Genomic DNA, 18,342 nt, shown 5'->3' with positions numbered 1-18,342 from the left:
CCATCTGATTAAAGAGAACTGTAAAAGAGCAAATGTACGTTTACTGCTGGCCTGATGGTCCGTCTCACTGTGAGCTCTAATGACCTTTAATATTTTGGACTCCCACCTTGGCCCAGCCACCACCAACTGCATGAACCCCTGCCCCCTGCTTCATTTCTGACCCAGTGACTGCACAGCTCAGGAGTGGCCTTCTTTCCTCTGTCCTCCTTATTCCTCCACATAATGGGAAGAAGCATTAAGGGAAATTGCTGGCTAGATGTCTGAGCTCACATACACTTGATGGAGCTAACTTATCAGTTAGTAATTGGCGTGCACAATGAGGAGTGGAACAGAAAAGTGTGGTCAGTGCCATTGTGTTTTTTCCGAGTGGAAATAGATGGTGGTATCTGAAGCAAGTACGGTGAAGTGTTCAACTCTGGCATTCTGGATGCTAGGCAAGTGGGTATTACTGTATTATTCTGGAACTTTATTTCAAATGCCTTACAGAGCAACAAATACCAAACAAGAAACTTTTGGGGCGCCTGGGTGGCTCAGTTGTTAAAGCGTCTGACTCTTAATTTCGGCTTTGGTCATGATCTCCCAGGTTTGTGAGATCAAGCCCCATGTCTGTCTCCACGCTGACATCAGGGAGCCTGCTTGGGCTTCTCTCTCTCCCTTTCTCTCTGCCCCTCTTAAACTCACATGTGTGTGTGCTTGCTTTCTCTCTCCCTCTCTCAAACTTTTAAAAAAAACAAACAAATGGGACGCCTGGGTGGCTCAGTCTGTCGAGCGCCCGACTTCGGCTCAAGTCATGATCTCACGGTTGACGAGTTCAAGCCCTGCGTTGGGCTCTGTGCTGACAGCTCGGAGCCTGGAGCCTGCTTCAGATTCTGTGTGTCCCTCTCTCTCTGCCCCTTCCCCGCTCATGCTCTGTCTCTCTCTGTCTCAAAAATAAATAAACATTAAAAAACAAACAATGAACTTTTTTTTTTTAATATCTATTCGTACCTTCTGCCCATTTTTTAATTGGATTATTCAGTTTGGAGGGTGTTGAGATTTTAAGTTCTTTTTTTTTAATGTTTATTTCTGAGACAGAGACAGAGCATGAGTGGGGGAGGGGCAGAGAGAGGGAGACCCAGAATCAGAAGCAGGCTCCAGGCTCTGAGCTGTCAGCACAGAGCCCGACGCGGGGCTCGAACTCACAAACCGTGAGATCATGACCTGAGTTGAAGTCAGTCACTCACCGACTGAGCCACCCAGGTGCCCCAACAATAAACTTCTAAAATCCAATATTACAACTATAGCAGAGCTGAACTAAAAAAGAGAAGTAGCCAACAGTAGAGCAGAAGGTGGGAATCTGGACTGTGGTCTGGGACATGGGATTCCTTTCACAGCTCCCTGTCTTAGCTACTTGAGGTCAAACAAGTTACTCCACCCACCTAAGCCTTGGTTTCTTCATTTGTATCTACCTGGTAGGATTGTTGTGGGGATTAGGTGAAGCTTGGTGGGCTGTTAGTAGAAAGCCTCGCATGTGGGACATTCCCAGTAATGCCTGTGAGGGGCGTCTGGTGGCCCAGTCAGTTGAGCGTCCGACTTTGGCTCAGGTCATGATCTCGTGTGTGTAGGTTTTAGCCCTGCATCAAACTCTGTGCTGACAGCTCAGAGCCTGGAGCCTGCTTTGGATTCTGTGACTCTCTTTTTCTCTGTCCCTCCCTTGCCTCCCCACTCACACACTCTCACTCCCTGTCTCTCAAAAAAATAAAACATTAAAGATTAATAAAAAATAAAATAAATTAATTAAAGAAGTAAGTAAGTAAAAATAAATAAATATGGCTCTGCGGCACCCAGTGGGTGGGTTCTCGTGAGCACAGAAGCAACATGACATTACCTACTGGAGAGGCCTAAGCAGGAATGGTGGTTAGCCATCTGGCTAGGCTTTTTTCTTCTCCTGGACTGGACTAATCACAAACAGAACATCTAGGGCAATGTGAAATCATTTTTGCTTTTATTCCAAATCTATGGTTAGGCCAACAATGCTCCAGGTAGACAGCAGTTGGATTGGTTTCCTCGAAAGCCTTTGCTCTCAGGCTTCTTTTCTCAGTGGTCCTTGGTCCCTTGCTCCGCTCCTGTCCCCCTTTCTTCTGAGTTCCTAAGATGCTCCTCTTTGGTTCTTTTGAAAGCTTGACAGTTTGTGAGATTTGTAAAATGCTCACGCCTGACTCAGGATCACGAAACAAATTCCTTAACTCTTGGGCCTTGATGAGAGATGAGATGAAGAGCTCCCCAGAGGAAGTAACATCCAAGCAAGAGTTCATTAATGAGCAAGTGCTTCTAAAAGTAAAATTGAGTGATGAATAAGGTCTGAGGGTCTAATGTGTAACATGATGACTGTAATTCATGATAGTGAATTATATTAAATAATAGAAAAAAACAAAAAGTAAGCCTCAGCCTGTGTAAAAAGCAAATTTCAGCACGTCTGTCTCTCCCTGTGCATCATCCCAGTCCCCTCCCCACCAGTGCGACCCCTAAAGGAGACACATGTGATTGCATGATGTATCTGTGGCGTTTTTTTTTTGTTTGTTTTTTTTGTTTTTTTTGTCTTAAAAGGTGACACAGCTGGCAAGCTACTTCGAGCCCCTGATCTTGGCCGCAGTTGGTGTCGCCTCCAAGATTCTGGACCATCAGCAGCAGATGACTGTGCTGGACCAGACCAAGACGCTCGCAGAATCTGCCCTCCAGATGCTGTATGCAGCCAAAGAAGGTGGAGGAAACCCCAAGGTACAGTTCAGGATTCCAGGGACTCACCTAGGGCCACTGAGACGCCATGACACATTCCTCCTTGTTGTGTTCCTCCAAGGAAAACTCCTCCAGTTCTCGGTTGATTGTATGTGATTTCCCACACAAAGATGGGAAATAATCTTCGATTGGCCTTCCCAGGGACCTTTAAGAGGAAAACCGAGAGATCTACATAATGAAGCCTTATTGAGAAGTTGCATTTTCCATGACAGAAGGTGCAGGCAAGCGTCCTTGGGGAAGAAAAACATTGTGTGGTGTTTGCAGGAATAAAAACTAATACTGCCCGGCACCTGCTCGGTGGTGACACCCAGCTTGCGCAGAGCAAAGCTCTGTTGTTTTCCAGTGAATGTTATTTCCATTCCCGGTTCTCAAGTTCAAAGCAAAATGCGATGCAAGGTCACCCACGGCATGTGCTTCTGTTGCCTTGGGGACAGTCGTTTAATATGGAAATCTCCCTTACCAGTTTGCAGGTAGAATGTTTCCACAGCCAGAGGTATCACCCAGCTACTAAGCGACCAGAGATGGTGACAGCATGCCATCTTTCAGAGTTGATACTTGTGTCAGGGTGATTATTTTACTTGTGAAACCATCACGTACATTGTGAGAAGGTCGGAGGCTCCTCCTGCTCTTGGTACCTTCTAGCAACTGCCTCCACACGGTCCATCTGAACTTAATGGGTCCTCACTTAAGCAGACTAAGTTGTGGGATTACTGACTGGAGAGATTTGTATGGGATACTTGCCTATAGGCTATAGAAATCCATATTATGTATCTATTCTTTTTAGTGTGCTTTGTTGCATTTCTAAGGTCTTTACATGGACAACATGGTACAGCAGGGAGGACTCTAGATTAAGAGGCAGAATCACAAATGGGTCCTCTCAGAGCTCACAGTTACTGAGCGCTGACTCTGTGTCACCCCTTACACTTCATATCCTCTTGATATTTGATCATCATAAAAATCCCATGGTGTGAGAAGGTTCCCACTGGACAGATGTGGAAACTGAGACTGGTTAGGTGAGTTGTCCCACGTCGCAGAAGAGGTGGACGTGGAGTCAGGACGGAGCCTGCACCCTGTGAAAGCACAGGCCGACTGCCCAAAGCAAAGGCTGGAGAGAGGTCGAGGAAAGTTGCAGGAGAGAGGCGACATGTGACAAGTTGGTCTCACAAAAAGAAATTACCTGGTACATAAGGGTGGTCAGAGGCGTGCCAGAAAGAAGGAACAGCATATGCAAAGGCGTACGTGGGGTTATAAAAGGATTGTGATACCTTTAGAAAATAGCATGCAGTCTGGTGTATATGGAATGTGCTGAAAGTGGGGCCATCAGGGTGGGAGGATAGACTGGGCCGTGTTGTGACGGGTCTCCTCACACTGTACAGAGGTTGGGCTTTGTTGTGAGTAGTGGGGATGACAACCCCACCAGAGTTCAGAAACACTGCTCCCGTAGCGCCATGCATACTCTCTTAGACTTGGGTTTTCTGTGTGCACTTTTACCCGTCATGTATCTGGCAACTATTAAGAGCCTAATTCTTGGGATGCTAAAAATATTCAGAGCCAGCCATTGCCCTCAAGTTGTTCCCAGTGTTCTGGACAAAAAATAAGTCTCGTTGCTGAAATGGCGAGGTTGAACCTCAGGAACAAGAACACCCTTTTGACTGATGGATGAATGATAGTTGCCTCTGAGTTGCACCAGCCCCTTTTGCACCTGCCCCAAACTGGAGAAGCCAGGATTTGCCTTCCAGACCCAGTTCTGGGTTGTCTTTTCTCCAGGGCTGAGTGCCACATGTCTCCCCCCTGACCTGAGAGGCTTTTATTCCCAGCAGAGTAATTGGAATTAGGAATTTTCTGGGGGCTATTTTAACGTTTTGTTTTTTTTTTTATTTTGAGAGAGAGGCAGAGAGAGAGAGGGAGAGAAAGAATCCCAAGCAGGCTCCACCACGCTATCAGCACAGAGCCCGGCGTGGGGCTCAATCTCATGAACTCAGAGATCATGACCTGAGCCAAAACCAAGAGTTGGACGCTTAACCAGCTGAGCCACCCAGGTGCTCCACGTTTTCTGGGTTTTTAAGATATTAGCCCATCTACTTGGACTACAAGTTCAGAGCTCCATGTGGAATTCTGTTCTATACCAAGAAACTCACGGTTGGGAGTGTATGTAGTGAGCACTGTAAGCTTTATAATGACATCACCTGCTTGAAAATGGTGGCTGGACATGAGAGTGGAACAGTTTTCAGCGAATGACCTGAAGCATTGGCCACAAGCTGAGACATGATTGGCGGGAGCAAGGTGGCTACATGTGTGTCTCCACTGACTGGCATCCTTCGGCCCATGCTCTGTCTATAGACCCTGACAGGCTTGTCACAGAGGATGCCTAAGACACTACAAGTTGGCTTTTAGGTCCTTTCCTAAGAAGCCTGATGCGTGGACCTAATCCCTTTGGGCGCTATTCTTTGGGCAAATATTCCCTAGGTGTTACTTGCTAAGTCTTCAGTGATGGATGTGTGTGTTAGATGTTGTGGGTCGTTGCTTGCCGAGGAAATACGGTTAAATGATGATCAGTGGCTTTGATGCGGTGACAAAGAGGATAAGCTTTGGGTCCAACATAATTGAATTCATTTCTTTGCTTCCTCATCTAGACAGTGGGGTTGATAATGAATACCTCTCAGGGAGAGTTGTAGAGATTGACTGAGATAATGTGCCTGACGCAGTAGGTATTCTAAGAAAGAAAAAAGTGACCTCCCCAGACCCTGCTGTTAATGAGTCATATGATTACAAGGAATTTGCTGCGTAGCCTCCCCCTTGCCCCGCGGAGTCCCCTCCCACACTCATTCTCTACCCCCAAGTTCTCCCTTCTGTACTCACCCCTACCCCACCCAGTTCCCTCCTACATCCTCCTTGAAGGGCCCCTCCTGTTTCTTCTGCCTGAGACCCTCCAGCGTATCCACAGCCCTGCACACTGTGGGGCATTTCTAATTATTAGTGGGTTTTTTCCCTTCTGCTAACATTGACATCTGTCTCCCAACCCCCTGTAGCCTTCTCCCATTTTCCAAATTCCTGTGATGTCTGTGCCCGCTTTACTGGGCTTTGTAGTTGAAGCACTGTCATACAGAAATCAGACTCCCTTGGAAGTAGACTTCAGACGTGTTTCCAAAAAAGAACCGAGTCTGATGTTTCTCCCGTGTTGTGCTGTGAGGAACAGTAACAAGGAGCCCCTCCGGAATCTAAAATAATGAAGGGTCTTTGTTGAGCCTTCTGACTCCACTTCCCAGATTGCTGTTGGACTTAAGTATGCCCTCGTTGAGCGCCTACTGTGTCTTTGCATTCCTGACACTGGTGTGCGCAGGTGGCCTGCGGGATGATAGGGACGTGGCCGTGTGGCAGGGATGAGGTTTGTCGTTGGAGGCACAGGAAGCAGCCCTGGGAGAGGCTTGGGGTACCTGGAGGAGGCTTCACAGACTCTCAGCTGACCGTTTAAGGGTCTGGGACTTAACGCATGCAGAGTGAAGGGGAGCGGGCCTGGCGAGCTTCTCATACAAGCAGATGAGAAGGTGATCGTTTCTCAGGCAGCCAAGAGCAAGGGCGTGTTTTTGTGGGTTTGGATGCCCCACTGTGGAGAAAGCGTTGTTTACGTTTTCGGAGTTCAGAGAGCAGTTTTGTGATTCACTGCTGCCGCCCCCAAAACTTGCTTCTTGTACCTTCCTCAGCCCATATGGGAAGGCACACGCTTGGCGGGCAATGCTCACTTCTCCCTGGAAACACGCACTCGACTTTAATGTGGGGGTGCAGAATCACTGACACTTTTGTGCCACCAGTGATCGTCTCATTTGAAGTGAGATTTAGAGAAATACACACTGTCCAATTTTGCCTTCTTTTATCAATGAGAACGTCTTTGTATAGGGGCTCTCTCTAGAGGGTAACATGCAAGAAATGTCACCTTTCAGGCTTCTGTCATCAAAATAAAGCAATCTGCACATGTTGTGTTTTACCTTCTCTGTACCAGGAAATCAGCGATCAACCTAAATTACCAGTTGCCTCCATCACATCCCTGATAGAGTTTTGCATCCTGACACGTTTGCCTCAAGACAACCACCTGTGATCTGACCGTTGAGACCTCTTCTTGACTCTTGAGACTTTTCAATTCTGCAGACTTAGCCAGCTCCTGTGGCTCACACAGCCACCTCTTAGAATTCTCGTCTTTTAGGGGCACCTGGGTGGCGCAGTCGGTTAAGCGTCCGACTTCAGCCAGGTCACGATCTCGCGGTCCGTGAGTTCGAGCCCCGCGTCGGGCTCTGGGCTGATGCCTCAGAGCCTGGAGCCTGTTTCCGATTCTGTGTCTCCCTCTCTCTCTGCCCCTCGCCCGTTCATGCTCTGTCTCTCTCTGTCCCAAAAATAAAAATAAACATTGAAAAAAAAATTAAAAAAAAAAAAAAAAGAATTCTCGTCTTTCAGTTAGTCAAGAGAGTTAGATTCAGGGGCACCTGGGTGGCTTAGTTGGTTGAGCATCCTACTTCGTCTCAGGTCATGATTTCAGGGTTCGTGATTTTGAGACCCACGTCAGGTTCACTGCTATAAGCATGAAGCCTGCTTCCTATCCTCTGTCCCTTCTCTCTCTGCCCCTCCCCACTGACATGCATGCATTCTCCCTCCCTCCCTCTCTCTCTCTTTCTCAAAAATAAATAAAAATATTAAAACAAGAAAAAAAGTTACCATTTACCTTCTCTTACTGGCCTATTTACCTTCTCATCCACCAAAGTGAAAATGTCATTTCTTGGACCTTTGGAAGGGTCGTCTCCCCCTGAGGTATGTCAGGGCAGCCATGGCCACTGCCTGGGTGACCTCAATGCCTGGAGCAGTGCAATTCTAGAAATAACTCGCTGGCATCAGTTCCGATTTCCCAGTTTAAGAGCATTGTCCTCAATTCAGGCACCCGACCTAAGTTCCAGGGTTCCCGGGTCATCCTCACTGTGACCTGATGGTTACAAATTCAAGGGATTCTCAGTACCCTTCAGGTTCAATAATTTGCTAGAATGACTCAGAGAACTCAGGAGACTTCTCTACTTACTGTTACAGTTTTGTTGTAAAGGAATACAAACCAGCGAAAAGAAGAGACCTAGAGGTGAGGTCTGGGGGGTGCCCGAACACGTCCCAAGAAGGTGTCACCCTCCCAGCTTATTGACATGCATCACCAACCAGAGAGGGCTCACTCCAGCTTCGCTGGATTTCAGTATGTAGGCTTGATTGATTGGTTTTAGTCATATGACCCGTGATTCAGTCTCCAGCCCCCTCATGTCCGCAGAGGTCAGGCTGGCATTATGTTGCTCAAAGCCACAGCCCTCTAATCGCATGGTTGGTCTTTCCAGCACGACCAGCCCCCCATCCTGAAATTGCCCACTGGCCGCCATGAGTCACCTCCTTAGCATAAACTAATGTGTAGTCCAGGGGGCCCACTGGGAATAACAGGCAGTTCTTGATCTTGGAAAGGCTAAGTCTCCCTCCCAGGAACCTAGAGCACAGATCAGCCAGATATTTTTTTTTTTAACGTTTATTTATTTTTGAGACAGAGCATGAATGGGGGAGGGTCAGAGAGAGGGAGACACAGAATCTGAAACAGGCTCCGGGCTCTGAGCTGTCAGCACAGAGCCCGACGCGGGGCTCGAACCCACGGACCGTGAGATCATGACCTGAGCTGAAGTCGGCCGCTTAACCAACTGAGCCACCCAGGCGCCCCGATCAGCAGATATTTTACTGCTTCACCCTGGGTGAGGTTCCAGGGTCGGGCTCAGCTGGTGGCAAAAGCTACCAGGTGTTGGAAGGTATACGCAAGCTCGGCCCTGGGGAGCTCCAGGGAGCAGATTGGGGAACTCTCACTGGCAACACATTCATGGGCAAGAGTGGAGCCCACGATGGCAGATAGAGCTGAGAGACTAGAGGCCGGGCTGTTGCTGAAATGCAGAAGAAGGCACTGAATGATGGGGACCCAGCCAACTCGGGGAACAGTAGCAAGTCCTGAGGCCCCTTGCCTTTGCCACATGATACTTGTGAGGCTTTACCTTATTTAAAAGCACCCCGTTTGGGGGGAAAGGCGGAAACTTCCCTTTGTAGATGGCAAATTCCCTACATTAGTGGGTTTTTTCCTAGTAGCGCTGATAAATTTGACCTGATCTGACCATCTGCTCATTTTCCTCGTGACCAGTGGTATCGTTTCAGCAGATGGCCCGCTGGTGGGTGGCATTTGTCATCCACCAGATCCGGAAGCTTTAGTACTTAAGCTCCCATTTTCAGACTGTGACTGTCAGAGGGGGTCCCTGGCAGGGACATGGTCCAACCCTCCCCTTCCAGTGGGCCGTGAGGATGAACGGGACCTGAATCACAGTGGTGAGCACAGTGCCTGGCACAGAGGAGTCCCTAGGGAATGTTAGCAGCTGCCTGCTGTTCCTGCTGTCACGTGCTTTGACATTTACTGTTATTCCTGGTCCCCTGCCTGTCACCTAGAACGAAGCAGTGACTGTCAAATGCAAAAATACCTGACCCGAGATATAGGAACACAGGTTATGAAACTAGTTGGAAAGTCACATCGGGTCCACAGGCTGGCTCCTACATTGTATAAAGTACACACCAGCCCTTGGCATCTTGCTCGCATCCCCAGGAACATCGTTGGGTATTCTTGGCCCAGTCAGAAGAGCTGGAGCAGGTCACTGCAGCCCGAGGGAGCCCAGTTGATGGTTCAAGGTAGGAAGGAAGGGCCGGGTCCCGTTCTGACTCCCCACAAAGCCCTGTCTCCACCGTCAGCTCTGCCATCCGTGCCTGTTCAGCGGCATGAAAACAGATGGTTCCATTAATTTCTAAACAAGCCTCTCCAGAGGGGAAATTGGCACCAACAACCTTTTAAAAAAATTATGCGTGAAAGTAAAAAATTAATGTGTCACCCTTTACATCAGCCCCACCTGGTGACTTGATCGGACCCTTCATTTCCTCTGAATACCGTGCTTCTAGAGGGAAGCAGAGCCCACTGTTGGCAAGGAGCACACGGTCTAGTGGGAGAAGGGGCAGGAGCTGTGCATCAGGCACCGTGTCAGACCCTTCACACACAGTGTTTGGGCTCATCTTCGCAGTCCACGTTCCCTCCTCCCTCTGGACCTTGGTACAGGCTGTGTCCTCTGCCTGGAAGCCTCTCCCTTTTCTCCCATCCTCACCCCGTCAACTCTGCTAGACTCTGGATTGTTCATCCGGGTCTCTGCTTCAACATGAACACCACCTATGAGAAGTCTTGTCTGGCCCCAAGGTTGCATTAGGAGCGCTCCTTAGGGGCTGTAGCAGTTCACTGCTGCTCCAAACAAGCCGTCCTAAAACTTAGTGACTTCAGACACACCATTTTAGTATGCTCTCTGGTGGATCTGCAGGTGGACTGAGCTCAGCAAGGTAGTTCTCATTCAGTCCCTCCTGCCATTGAAGCTAGATGGTGGCTGGGGCTTAAATGACTGGACTCTCCATCACTCCCCACCGCTTGAGCTGAAATCAGATGTTGAGGGGGCTGGGGCTCCATGGGCAGCCCTTTCTCGCTCTGTATGGCCGGCATACAGCCTCAAGATAGCTAGCCTTACCCAGTGGCCGAGGACCTCACAGGAACATCTCCTGAGAGAGCAGGGCAGTACTTGTATTGTTTTTCATTATTGAGCCTCTTTTCCCAATGTTCTTTTCTCTGAGGCCTTTGTCTCTTGATGACTGTTTGACTCCAGAGTTGCTTCTCAGGGCTACAGGAATCCCAGAGAAAGCTGACGGGAGGACGACAAGAAGGCTGCTGGAGGAGGTGGTATTTAGGCTGGGCCTTGAAAGAGGGCTGGGATTTGCATGGAGGGAAGAAAAGAGGCAAACTCAATAGAACCAGCTGCTACAGGCCTCAGGTGAGAGGGTGCAGCTGTGAGGAGGCTTCCAGATGGCCGCCAGGACCATACCAGGGAAGCAGGTCAGGGGGAAGAAGTCCCAAGAGGGAGGCTGCCTGGCTGCCCCCATGGAAGGCCTGTGAAGTAGAGAAGATGGCCACTAGTCTGGGCAAGCCACAATGGTCAATGATTCGCGTTTGCCTCCTGACACAGTTGCCTCAAGGTAACCATCCGTGAGATGTGTGTTTCACCTCCCATCAGATGTCATTGTGGAAGGCCTCCTCTCGTTTGGCATGCTTTCAGTTCCACACAGAGCCAGTTCCCATGGCTCACACAGCCTCTTCTAAAAATTCTTCTCTTCAGTTAATCGGTCAAGAGTTACCGTTGACCCTCGCTCAGTAGCTTCCTTGCCTTCTCATCCACCCAAGTGAAGGTGCGATTTCTTGGGCCTTTGGAAAGGTCTTCGCTCCTGAAATACGTCAGGGCAGCCACGGCCATTGCATGGGTGGCCCCAGCTCCTGGAACCTCACCATTCTCACACTGACTACCTGACATTAGGTCAAGCTTCCCTAGGCTCAGGCACCTACTAGACTCCTCTTATTATAAATATACAGTGATGCAGCCATATCATCTCACCAGAATTTGGCAGAGCGTTGTTACCATTATTCCCATTGTGCTGAGGAAGCAAAGGCCAGGACCACTTAGCTAGTTAGAAGTAGATCTGGAGCTAGAACCCAGCTTTTCTGATGCCAGGACCTTGGTTCTTTGTCCTGCATCTTGCTTCCACTGGAGGTGTTTTTCAGGGAGCCTGCCATTACCATTGGTTCATCTTTTCATTCATGTATTCAACCAGCGCCTACTCTGTGCTTGTCCTGCATGTAGCAAGCCTGTGGTCATTAGAGCCTCTCCAAATGTGGGTCAGGGGGGAACTCATGAGCGCTCGCGAGTCTGCCTGCGGAATGAACATCTGTCCCTGGAGAACTTCGCTCACTCATCCCTCCAACCTCATGACAGTGTAATTTGTGACATAATTCCAAAACCTGTTCACCTTTCTGCAGATTTGTTTGTTTGCCATATACTTAAATTTACATGATCCAGTCTTAAGGAATGGTAGGGTATCGGGCAGCTTTGAACAGAAGTGCATTTGTTGTAAACACTTTTTTCCTTTATGTTAGTTTTTTATTATTTTCTTAACATTTTATTTAATTTTTAATATAATTTATTGTCAAATTGGTTTCCATACACAGCCAGTGCTCATCCCAACAGGTGCCCTCCTCAATGCTCATCACCCACTTTCCCCTCTCCCCCACCCCCATCAACCTTCAATTTGTTCTCAGTATTTAAGAGTTTCTTATGGTTTGCCTCCCTCCCTCTCTGTAACTTTTTTCCCCCTTCCCCTCCCCCATGGTCTTCTGTTAAGTTTCTCCACATTAGTGAAAACATATGGTATCTGTCTTTCTCTGCCTGACTTGTTTCACTTAGCATAATATCCTCCAATTCCAACCACGTTGCTGCAAATGGTCAGATTTCATTCTTCCTCATTGCCAAGTAGTATTCCATTAAATATATAAATCACATCTTCTTTATCCATTCATCAGTTGATGGCCAGTTAGGCTCTTTCCATAATTTGGCTATGAAAGTGCTGCTATAAACATTGGGGTACAAGTGCCCCTATGCATCAGCACTCCTGTACCCCTTGGGTAAATTCCTAGCAATGCTATTGCTTGGTCATAGGTAAATCTATTTTTAATTTTCTGAGGAACCTCCACACTGTTTTCCAGAGTGGCTGCACCAGTTTGCATTCCCACCAACAGTTTAAGAGGATTCCCATTTCTCCACATCCTCTCCAGCATCTATAGTCTCCTGATTTGTTCATTTTACCCACTCTGAGCAGCGTGAGGTGGTATCTCAGTGTGGCTTTGATTTGTATTTCCCTGATGATGAGTGACGTTGATCATCTTTTCGTGTTTCTGTTTGCCATCTGGATGTCTTCTTTGGAGAAGTGTCTATTCATGTTTTCTGCCCATTTCTTCACTGGAATATTTGTTTTTCGGGTGTGGAGTTTGGCGAGTTCTTTATAAAGAACTCACATTTTATTGATCTCTGAGACAGAGTGTGAGTAGGGGAGGGGCAGAGAGGCAGGGAGACACAGAATCCGAAGCAGGCTCCAGACTATGAACTGTCAGAACAGAGCCTGACGCGGGGCTCAAACCCACGAACCGTGAGATCATGACCTGAGCCAGAGTCGGACGCTTAACTGACTGAGCCATACAGGCACCCCATGTTAGTTTTTTTTTTTTAATTAAACCCATCAGCTTATATATTTGGGAATCTGTGGCATTCTCTTTCTGCTACCCTGAACGCACTAACTTAAAACTGGTCCTGTCGTAAGATGCTGTTTCATATATTGCCATTTTTCCTTTTAAATTGTAAAAAGAGATCTTTTTCTATTTTCCCTTCTGGTTTTTAATGATTTCGCACACAAACGTACCCACATAATAAAAGGAAAAACCCAGAATACATTATTGTGCTCCATAATGGAGATACAGTTTTGTATTGTGTCTTTTGAAGGTTATACTTAAAAGCAGTGAAGTGATTCTGAGGAAACTGAGCACCATTTTCTTCTGTTTATGGAAATTTCCCACAATCCTCTTTCCCCTTTGCTTTCTCAGGCCCAGCACACCCACGACGCCATCACAGAGGCCGCCCAGCTCATGAAGGAGGCTGTTGATGACATCATGGTGACACTGAATGAAGCAGCTAGCGAAGTGGGGCTGGTGGGAGGCATGGTCGATGCCATTGCAGAGGCCATGAGCAAGGTAGGCCTGGGCATCCACGTGTTCACCTTCACCCCTTGACCCCATCTCCTCCTCAGTTTCCCTCAGACGTGATCCCCAAGTGCTTTTCTCTAAGGAGTGGTCGGCCAAAGTGGATATCAGTGAGCCTCCTCTTGAGGGTTCTGATAAATGTATACATTTTCTATCCTCTGTCCACCATAGTATTCATCCCTTATTATTCCTTCATTACTTTTTTAAGCCACTCTCACCCTGTCTTTCAGTTTTATGCAGGGGAAACAAAATGGAGATGGAGAAGGTATCACTGGCTCCTTCACTTATAAAATGGAAATAATTATTTACCTCCCCTGTTGACCTCACAGAGATGTCGTGGGGAACAAACAGCAAAGTGAAATAGTGAAGTGATTCCCAAGCGCTAGTCTTTGGAATGGCTACTTAGGAATCACAGGGAGCACGTTCCAAGACCCTACCCTAGCCATAATCAGTTGGAATCTCTGTGGGGTTGAGCCTAGGAATCTCTCTATATATGTTTTTTAATGTTTATTTAATTTTGAGAGAGAGACAGAGCATGAGCAGGGGAGGGGCAGAGAGAGAGGGAGACACAGAATCTGAAATAGGCTCCAGGCTCTGAGCTGTCAGCACGGATCCCGATGTGGGGCTCAAACCCACAAACCATGAGATCATGACCTGAGCTGAAGTCTGGCGCTTAACTGACTGAGCCACCCAGGTGTCCCAGAATCTCTGTATTTTTTAAATCTCCCCATGGTTTTGGTATCTACAAATGCAGAAACCACTGAAGTAGTATGTGTGAAAGCCTGTAGTGAACTCTTGTGGGCAACGGGCATAGGAGATAATGTGAGAATTATTTCTCCTGCAGTGACCCCTCCATTGACTTGGATCAGTAGAGAAGTAAGACTGGAGAGTGTCTCCTGCTCTTTCCCCAAGGAATCCTTCACTCGTCTTAGCAGTTTGGTAGTCACTAAAATTAACAATTGTTCGTCAACATCTAATTGCCATTCTGGGATAGCACAGCCAACAACTTGAGATTTTGTCTGTGTTTTGAAATGTCCATTGTCAGACTGTGAGTACATTATTACAGTTTTTCAGGATAATAAGTGGTCTTTAATTGCTAATTTAGAGAAGATTGGTTGGTTCATATCTCCATAAAGAGGTGATAGCCCGAAGCTGTAATTAGGATAATTCTCCTTAAACATCACAATCCAGGCTGAGATGCTGGGGCTCCTTCAGAGACCCCAGGCGTGCCTTGTCAGAGCCCTCCAGTAATTTCTGCTGTGGGCTTCTCGTGCCTCAAATATGGACAGTTTGGCAGAAAATGAGTGAAGTTCCTCTCTTTCTAAAGGCCTTTGGGTAAGTCTTCATTGGTTTGTTTGGCTTCCAGGAGTCAGAACACCAGAACTTTGAAAGTAAGCCATGTGCCTACCAAGGTTATTAAATAATGGAGCTCAGGTTTTCTCAGTACAAATTAGAAATTCAAATGATAACCTTTTTCTTCCTAGGAGAAGGTATTTTCCAGAATCACCTCAATGATGGGGAAGGGTTCCACCAATCCCTGGAATATGGAAGTCAGATTCTTGAAGTCTTTTTTTTTTTTTTTTTTTTTTGATAGCCTTTGAGCCTTACCATATTGTGACGGCTTTTCAGCAAAGAAAGCAGCTCTTGTACTGGCTGCTGTCAGTCGTTTGACAGCTGCTCTCTCACTCAGCCCAGGACACACCTGATTCTCTCTGAAGGACTGGGGAGAGAAGTCCGGTGTGAACTGATAGCAATAATTAGTAACTGCTAATGACACGACCCACAGAGGCCGGGAACAAAGGGGTTTTTTTCCTCAGTTCCACAGGGTATACAAGTAGGATTTTATTGGTACCCCTACACTCGGACCTACCCAGACCTGCCAGCCAAAGCCCAGTGAACCACCTAGTGCCTCTTCCCCATTCTCCTTTCATTCAGCTCACCCCAAACTGCCCATCGCTACACACTTTGGGCTAAGTGATATTCCAGATCCTTTGAACCCCTAAGCGTTGAAGTATTAGGATTGGCACACATTCTTAGTTCTGGTTATTTGGTTACATTATTGATACACTGTTAGCATCATTGTCTGAACTTCTTAAAGCCATTGAGAGACTGGCGGAAAAAACCAACGTGCGCCCAAAGTTGATTCTAACGTGGACACAGTTTACACCACTTTTGGTGCTTCTGCTGTGGAGGTTCTTTTTGGAATTCTCTCTCCTTGTCTAAGCACCAGAAGGTTTGGGTTAATATGAAGTAATCAACTTTCTGGTCTACCTCGGATAAAGAACTCAAGCCCTCTGAACCTCGATTTCCTCATTCAATGAGGTTAGTGGCCCTTGGCCTTGGGGATCTTGTGACCCACTGCCTTTTCTTTGTTTTGAGTTTTTGTTTGGGTTATAAGATGGTGGTGGTGGTGGTTTATTCTTTTTGATCAGGGATGGAGATGAAAACAAAAAAAACCTGCTATCTGCATCACTACTGTTTCCTGCAAGAAAGGTCATTTTAACATCCCCCTCAAAAAAAAGTAGGAAGGCTATAATTAAAATCTCAGAGTAAAGGAAAGTTCTTTAGACTAAAGAAATCTGGAATCCAAAAATTCGGCCCCTTTGATCTTAATTGTGTCACTGTCCTCAGATTGGTAAGTTTGCCACGGTAGCCTGAAGCCCCTGTGTTCCGAGCTGCCCTCCAGCTCCAGCATCCTGGTGTGTTTGTAGTTAGGCCACATTTCGTATGAAGTCTCCCAGCACATTGCTGGACACTTAGAAGATGCCCAGTCAGTCTCTACAGAGAGAAGGAGTCCACAACTCAGTCCTCATTTGACCAACAGGGTCCCCATAGTCCAATGGAGACTTAGACAGCAGCTCTATCCTTGGCAAGGAAGCCTAGACAGATCCACCCTGGGGTTTGTGCTGAGGCTTTGATGGGAATTATATTCCCGAACTGTGCGGCCACATCACACATAGGCTGTAGTGATAGGCCCCCTGGTCTCTGCCCAGACTTCAGACTGTCTGTCATTGCCTACCCCGGACCCCACGTTTTCCCCATGATTTCAAGGTTCTTCATCAGACAGACCAGCTTCATCCCCATGCTCTCAACAGCCCCTCTTCTGTTCACTATACTCCCTCTACCTGTATTCGTTTCTCTTTCCTCTACGTCCTTACCAGGAATACCATTCTGCAGTCAGTGGCGACAGTATCGATGATGATGGTGGTAGACATGGGTTGCCTTTCTCATCGTCATAGTGCTCATTGACATCATCATCATCATCGTCTTCATTATCCTGGTCATCATCTCTTCCTTCATCTCACTTGAAGTGCCCTACAACAGCCTGGCGCTAGGAAGTCTCCACTGAAGGACCTGAGACTCAGAGTATAAGCGACCAGCTTGAGGCCCCCTCACAAGCCCTGGAACCAGGGCTTCTGAACCAGTATGCCCCCAACCCTTCAAGGGACAGAGTCACTGTCCCACTTGTTCCACCTCTTCCCCCCACAGTGATGTCGGCCATTTGTCAATTCCTGTTGCTTTCAGTCAGATGAGCAGCAAGTGGTTCCTAGTGGTTCCAATTCCTTGTCTTCCCCAACCTAGATCAGAAGTGAGAGTTCGAGGGTGTACATTCTGTGGGCTACACCAGTCCTAGGGAAGCCATTCAGGATGTAGATTCTGCCTCCTCTCCTGAGTCATCTTCTGTCATTCTGTGCTTCCCTAGAAGGGTCTGGCTCATGCCCACTGCCATATGCTTGAACTCTAACCCTGCTTCTTGGAACATCTTCCCCACCTTTTGTGTGTGGCAGACTCCTCCCCTGGTAAGAGTTGGCAGAAATGTCCTTCCTCTGGAGTGCCCTCCCTCTCCTCTCAGACAAGGCTTGGGACCTCCCTGCCTGTGTACCCCGAGTGCCATCTTGGCACTTCTGTTAAAGCCCTTATCGCCAAAGCTGAGGGATGCTGTTGACTCCAAGCCAAAGAAATTCTGCGCGCGTCTCCATTTTCAAAGTTCTGATTCTAGTAAAATACAGTCCACCCTTCAACTGTCCTCTCCTGACATGTGGGTGCTTATTTCTCTCCTCTGTAGCTGGATGAAGGCACTCCTCCAGAACCAAAGGGAACATTTGTCGACTATCAGACGACTGTGGTTAAATACTCCAAAGCCATTGCGGTAACAGCTCAGGAAATGGTAAGAGGAAAAGAGCTTCCCCACCCACCGTTGGTTGCCCTGTTGTCCTCCACTACCACCACTGAGTCATCAAATCAGGGTCTGTGTTGGAGAGAGATGACTCCGTGTTTCTCGTTCCTTATGGGCCCCAGCTCTGTGCTTTATCTGTGATCTCTCCGGCTGCCTATGGTCTAGACGCCCCAGTCTGCGGGAGCTCTGATTTCATGGAAAAGCTGCAAGAGGGAATTACAGATAATTGAGACTTGGGCATGAGGACAGGGGAGCAAAGGAGGGAGAGAAAATGAGAAGGAAGTTGGAGGTAAGGGGAAAGAAAGAAATCCTATCCGCCTCGCCAAGGACTGGACATGTTTTATCAAGTTACAGTATAAGAGAAGACACATGGGGGTAGTACAGATTGTCTAATGGAATCAAGCTACAGTATGTGGACAATAAGATATGCTAGTCTGTCAGGCACAGTGAAACAGCATGGGTCTGTAAAATCAATTTCCCAGACAACAGAAGGCATGTAACCTTTGGAGGTAATTTTCAATTTTTCTTTTTTCTTAGAATGTATTGCCATCAGAATTGTATTAGATGCATCTTTAGATAAAAATGGCATTGAGAGACAGTGAATGCTATCTTGGTATGCTAAAAAAATAATACAAAAGATGACAAATGGTGTCCTCAAAAATACATAGTACGTAGTAAGAAAGCT

The 18,342-nt window shown here is 47.4% G+C and overlaps 1 protein-coding gene across 7 annotated transcripts in view; it reads left to right on the top strand.

The window, feature by feature from the left end:
• TLN2 (talin 2) overlaps positions 1-18,342 on the top strand; it is a 447,276-nt gene that overhangs the window by 367,022 nt on the left and 61,912 nt on the right. For all 7 annotated transcript variants that reach the window (XM_043555274.1, XM_043555273.1, XM_043555271.1 and 4 more), the window contains 3 exons: positions 2,587-2,757; positions 13,325-13,471; positions 17,547-17,648. In XM_043555274.1, coding sequence (XP_043411209.1) covers positions 2,587-2,757; positions 13,325-13,471; positions 17,547-17,648 — 420 coding nt within the window. The remainder of the gene's footprint in view (positions 1-2,586; positions 2,758-13,324; positions 13,472-17,546; positions 17,649-18,342) is intronic.

Source organism: Prionailurus bengalensis, chromosome B3 (genome assembly GCF_016509475.1).
Source record: "Prionailurus bengalensis isolate Pbe53 chromosome B3, Fcat_Pben_1.1_paternal_pri, whole genome shotgun sequence".
NCBI classification, from domain to species: domain Eukaryota; kingdom Metazoa; phylum Chordata; class Mammalia; order Carnivora; family Felidae; genus Prionailurus; species Prionailurus bengalensis.
This window is presented reverse-complemented; position numbering and strand designations above follow the sequence as displayed.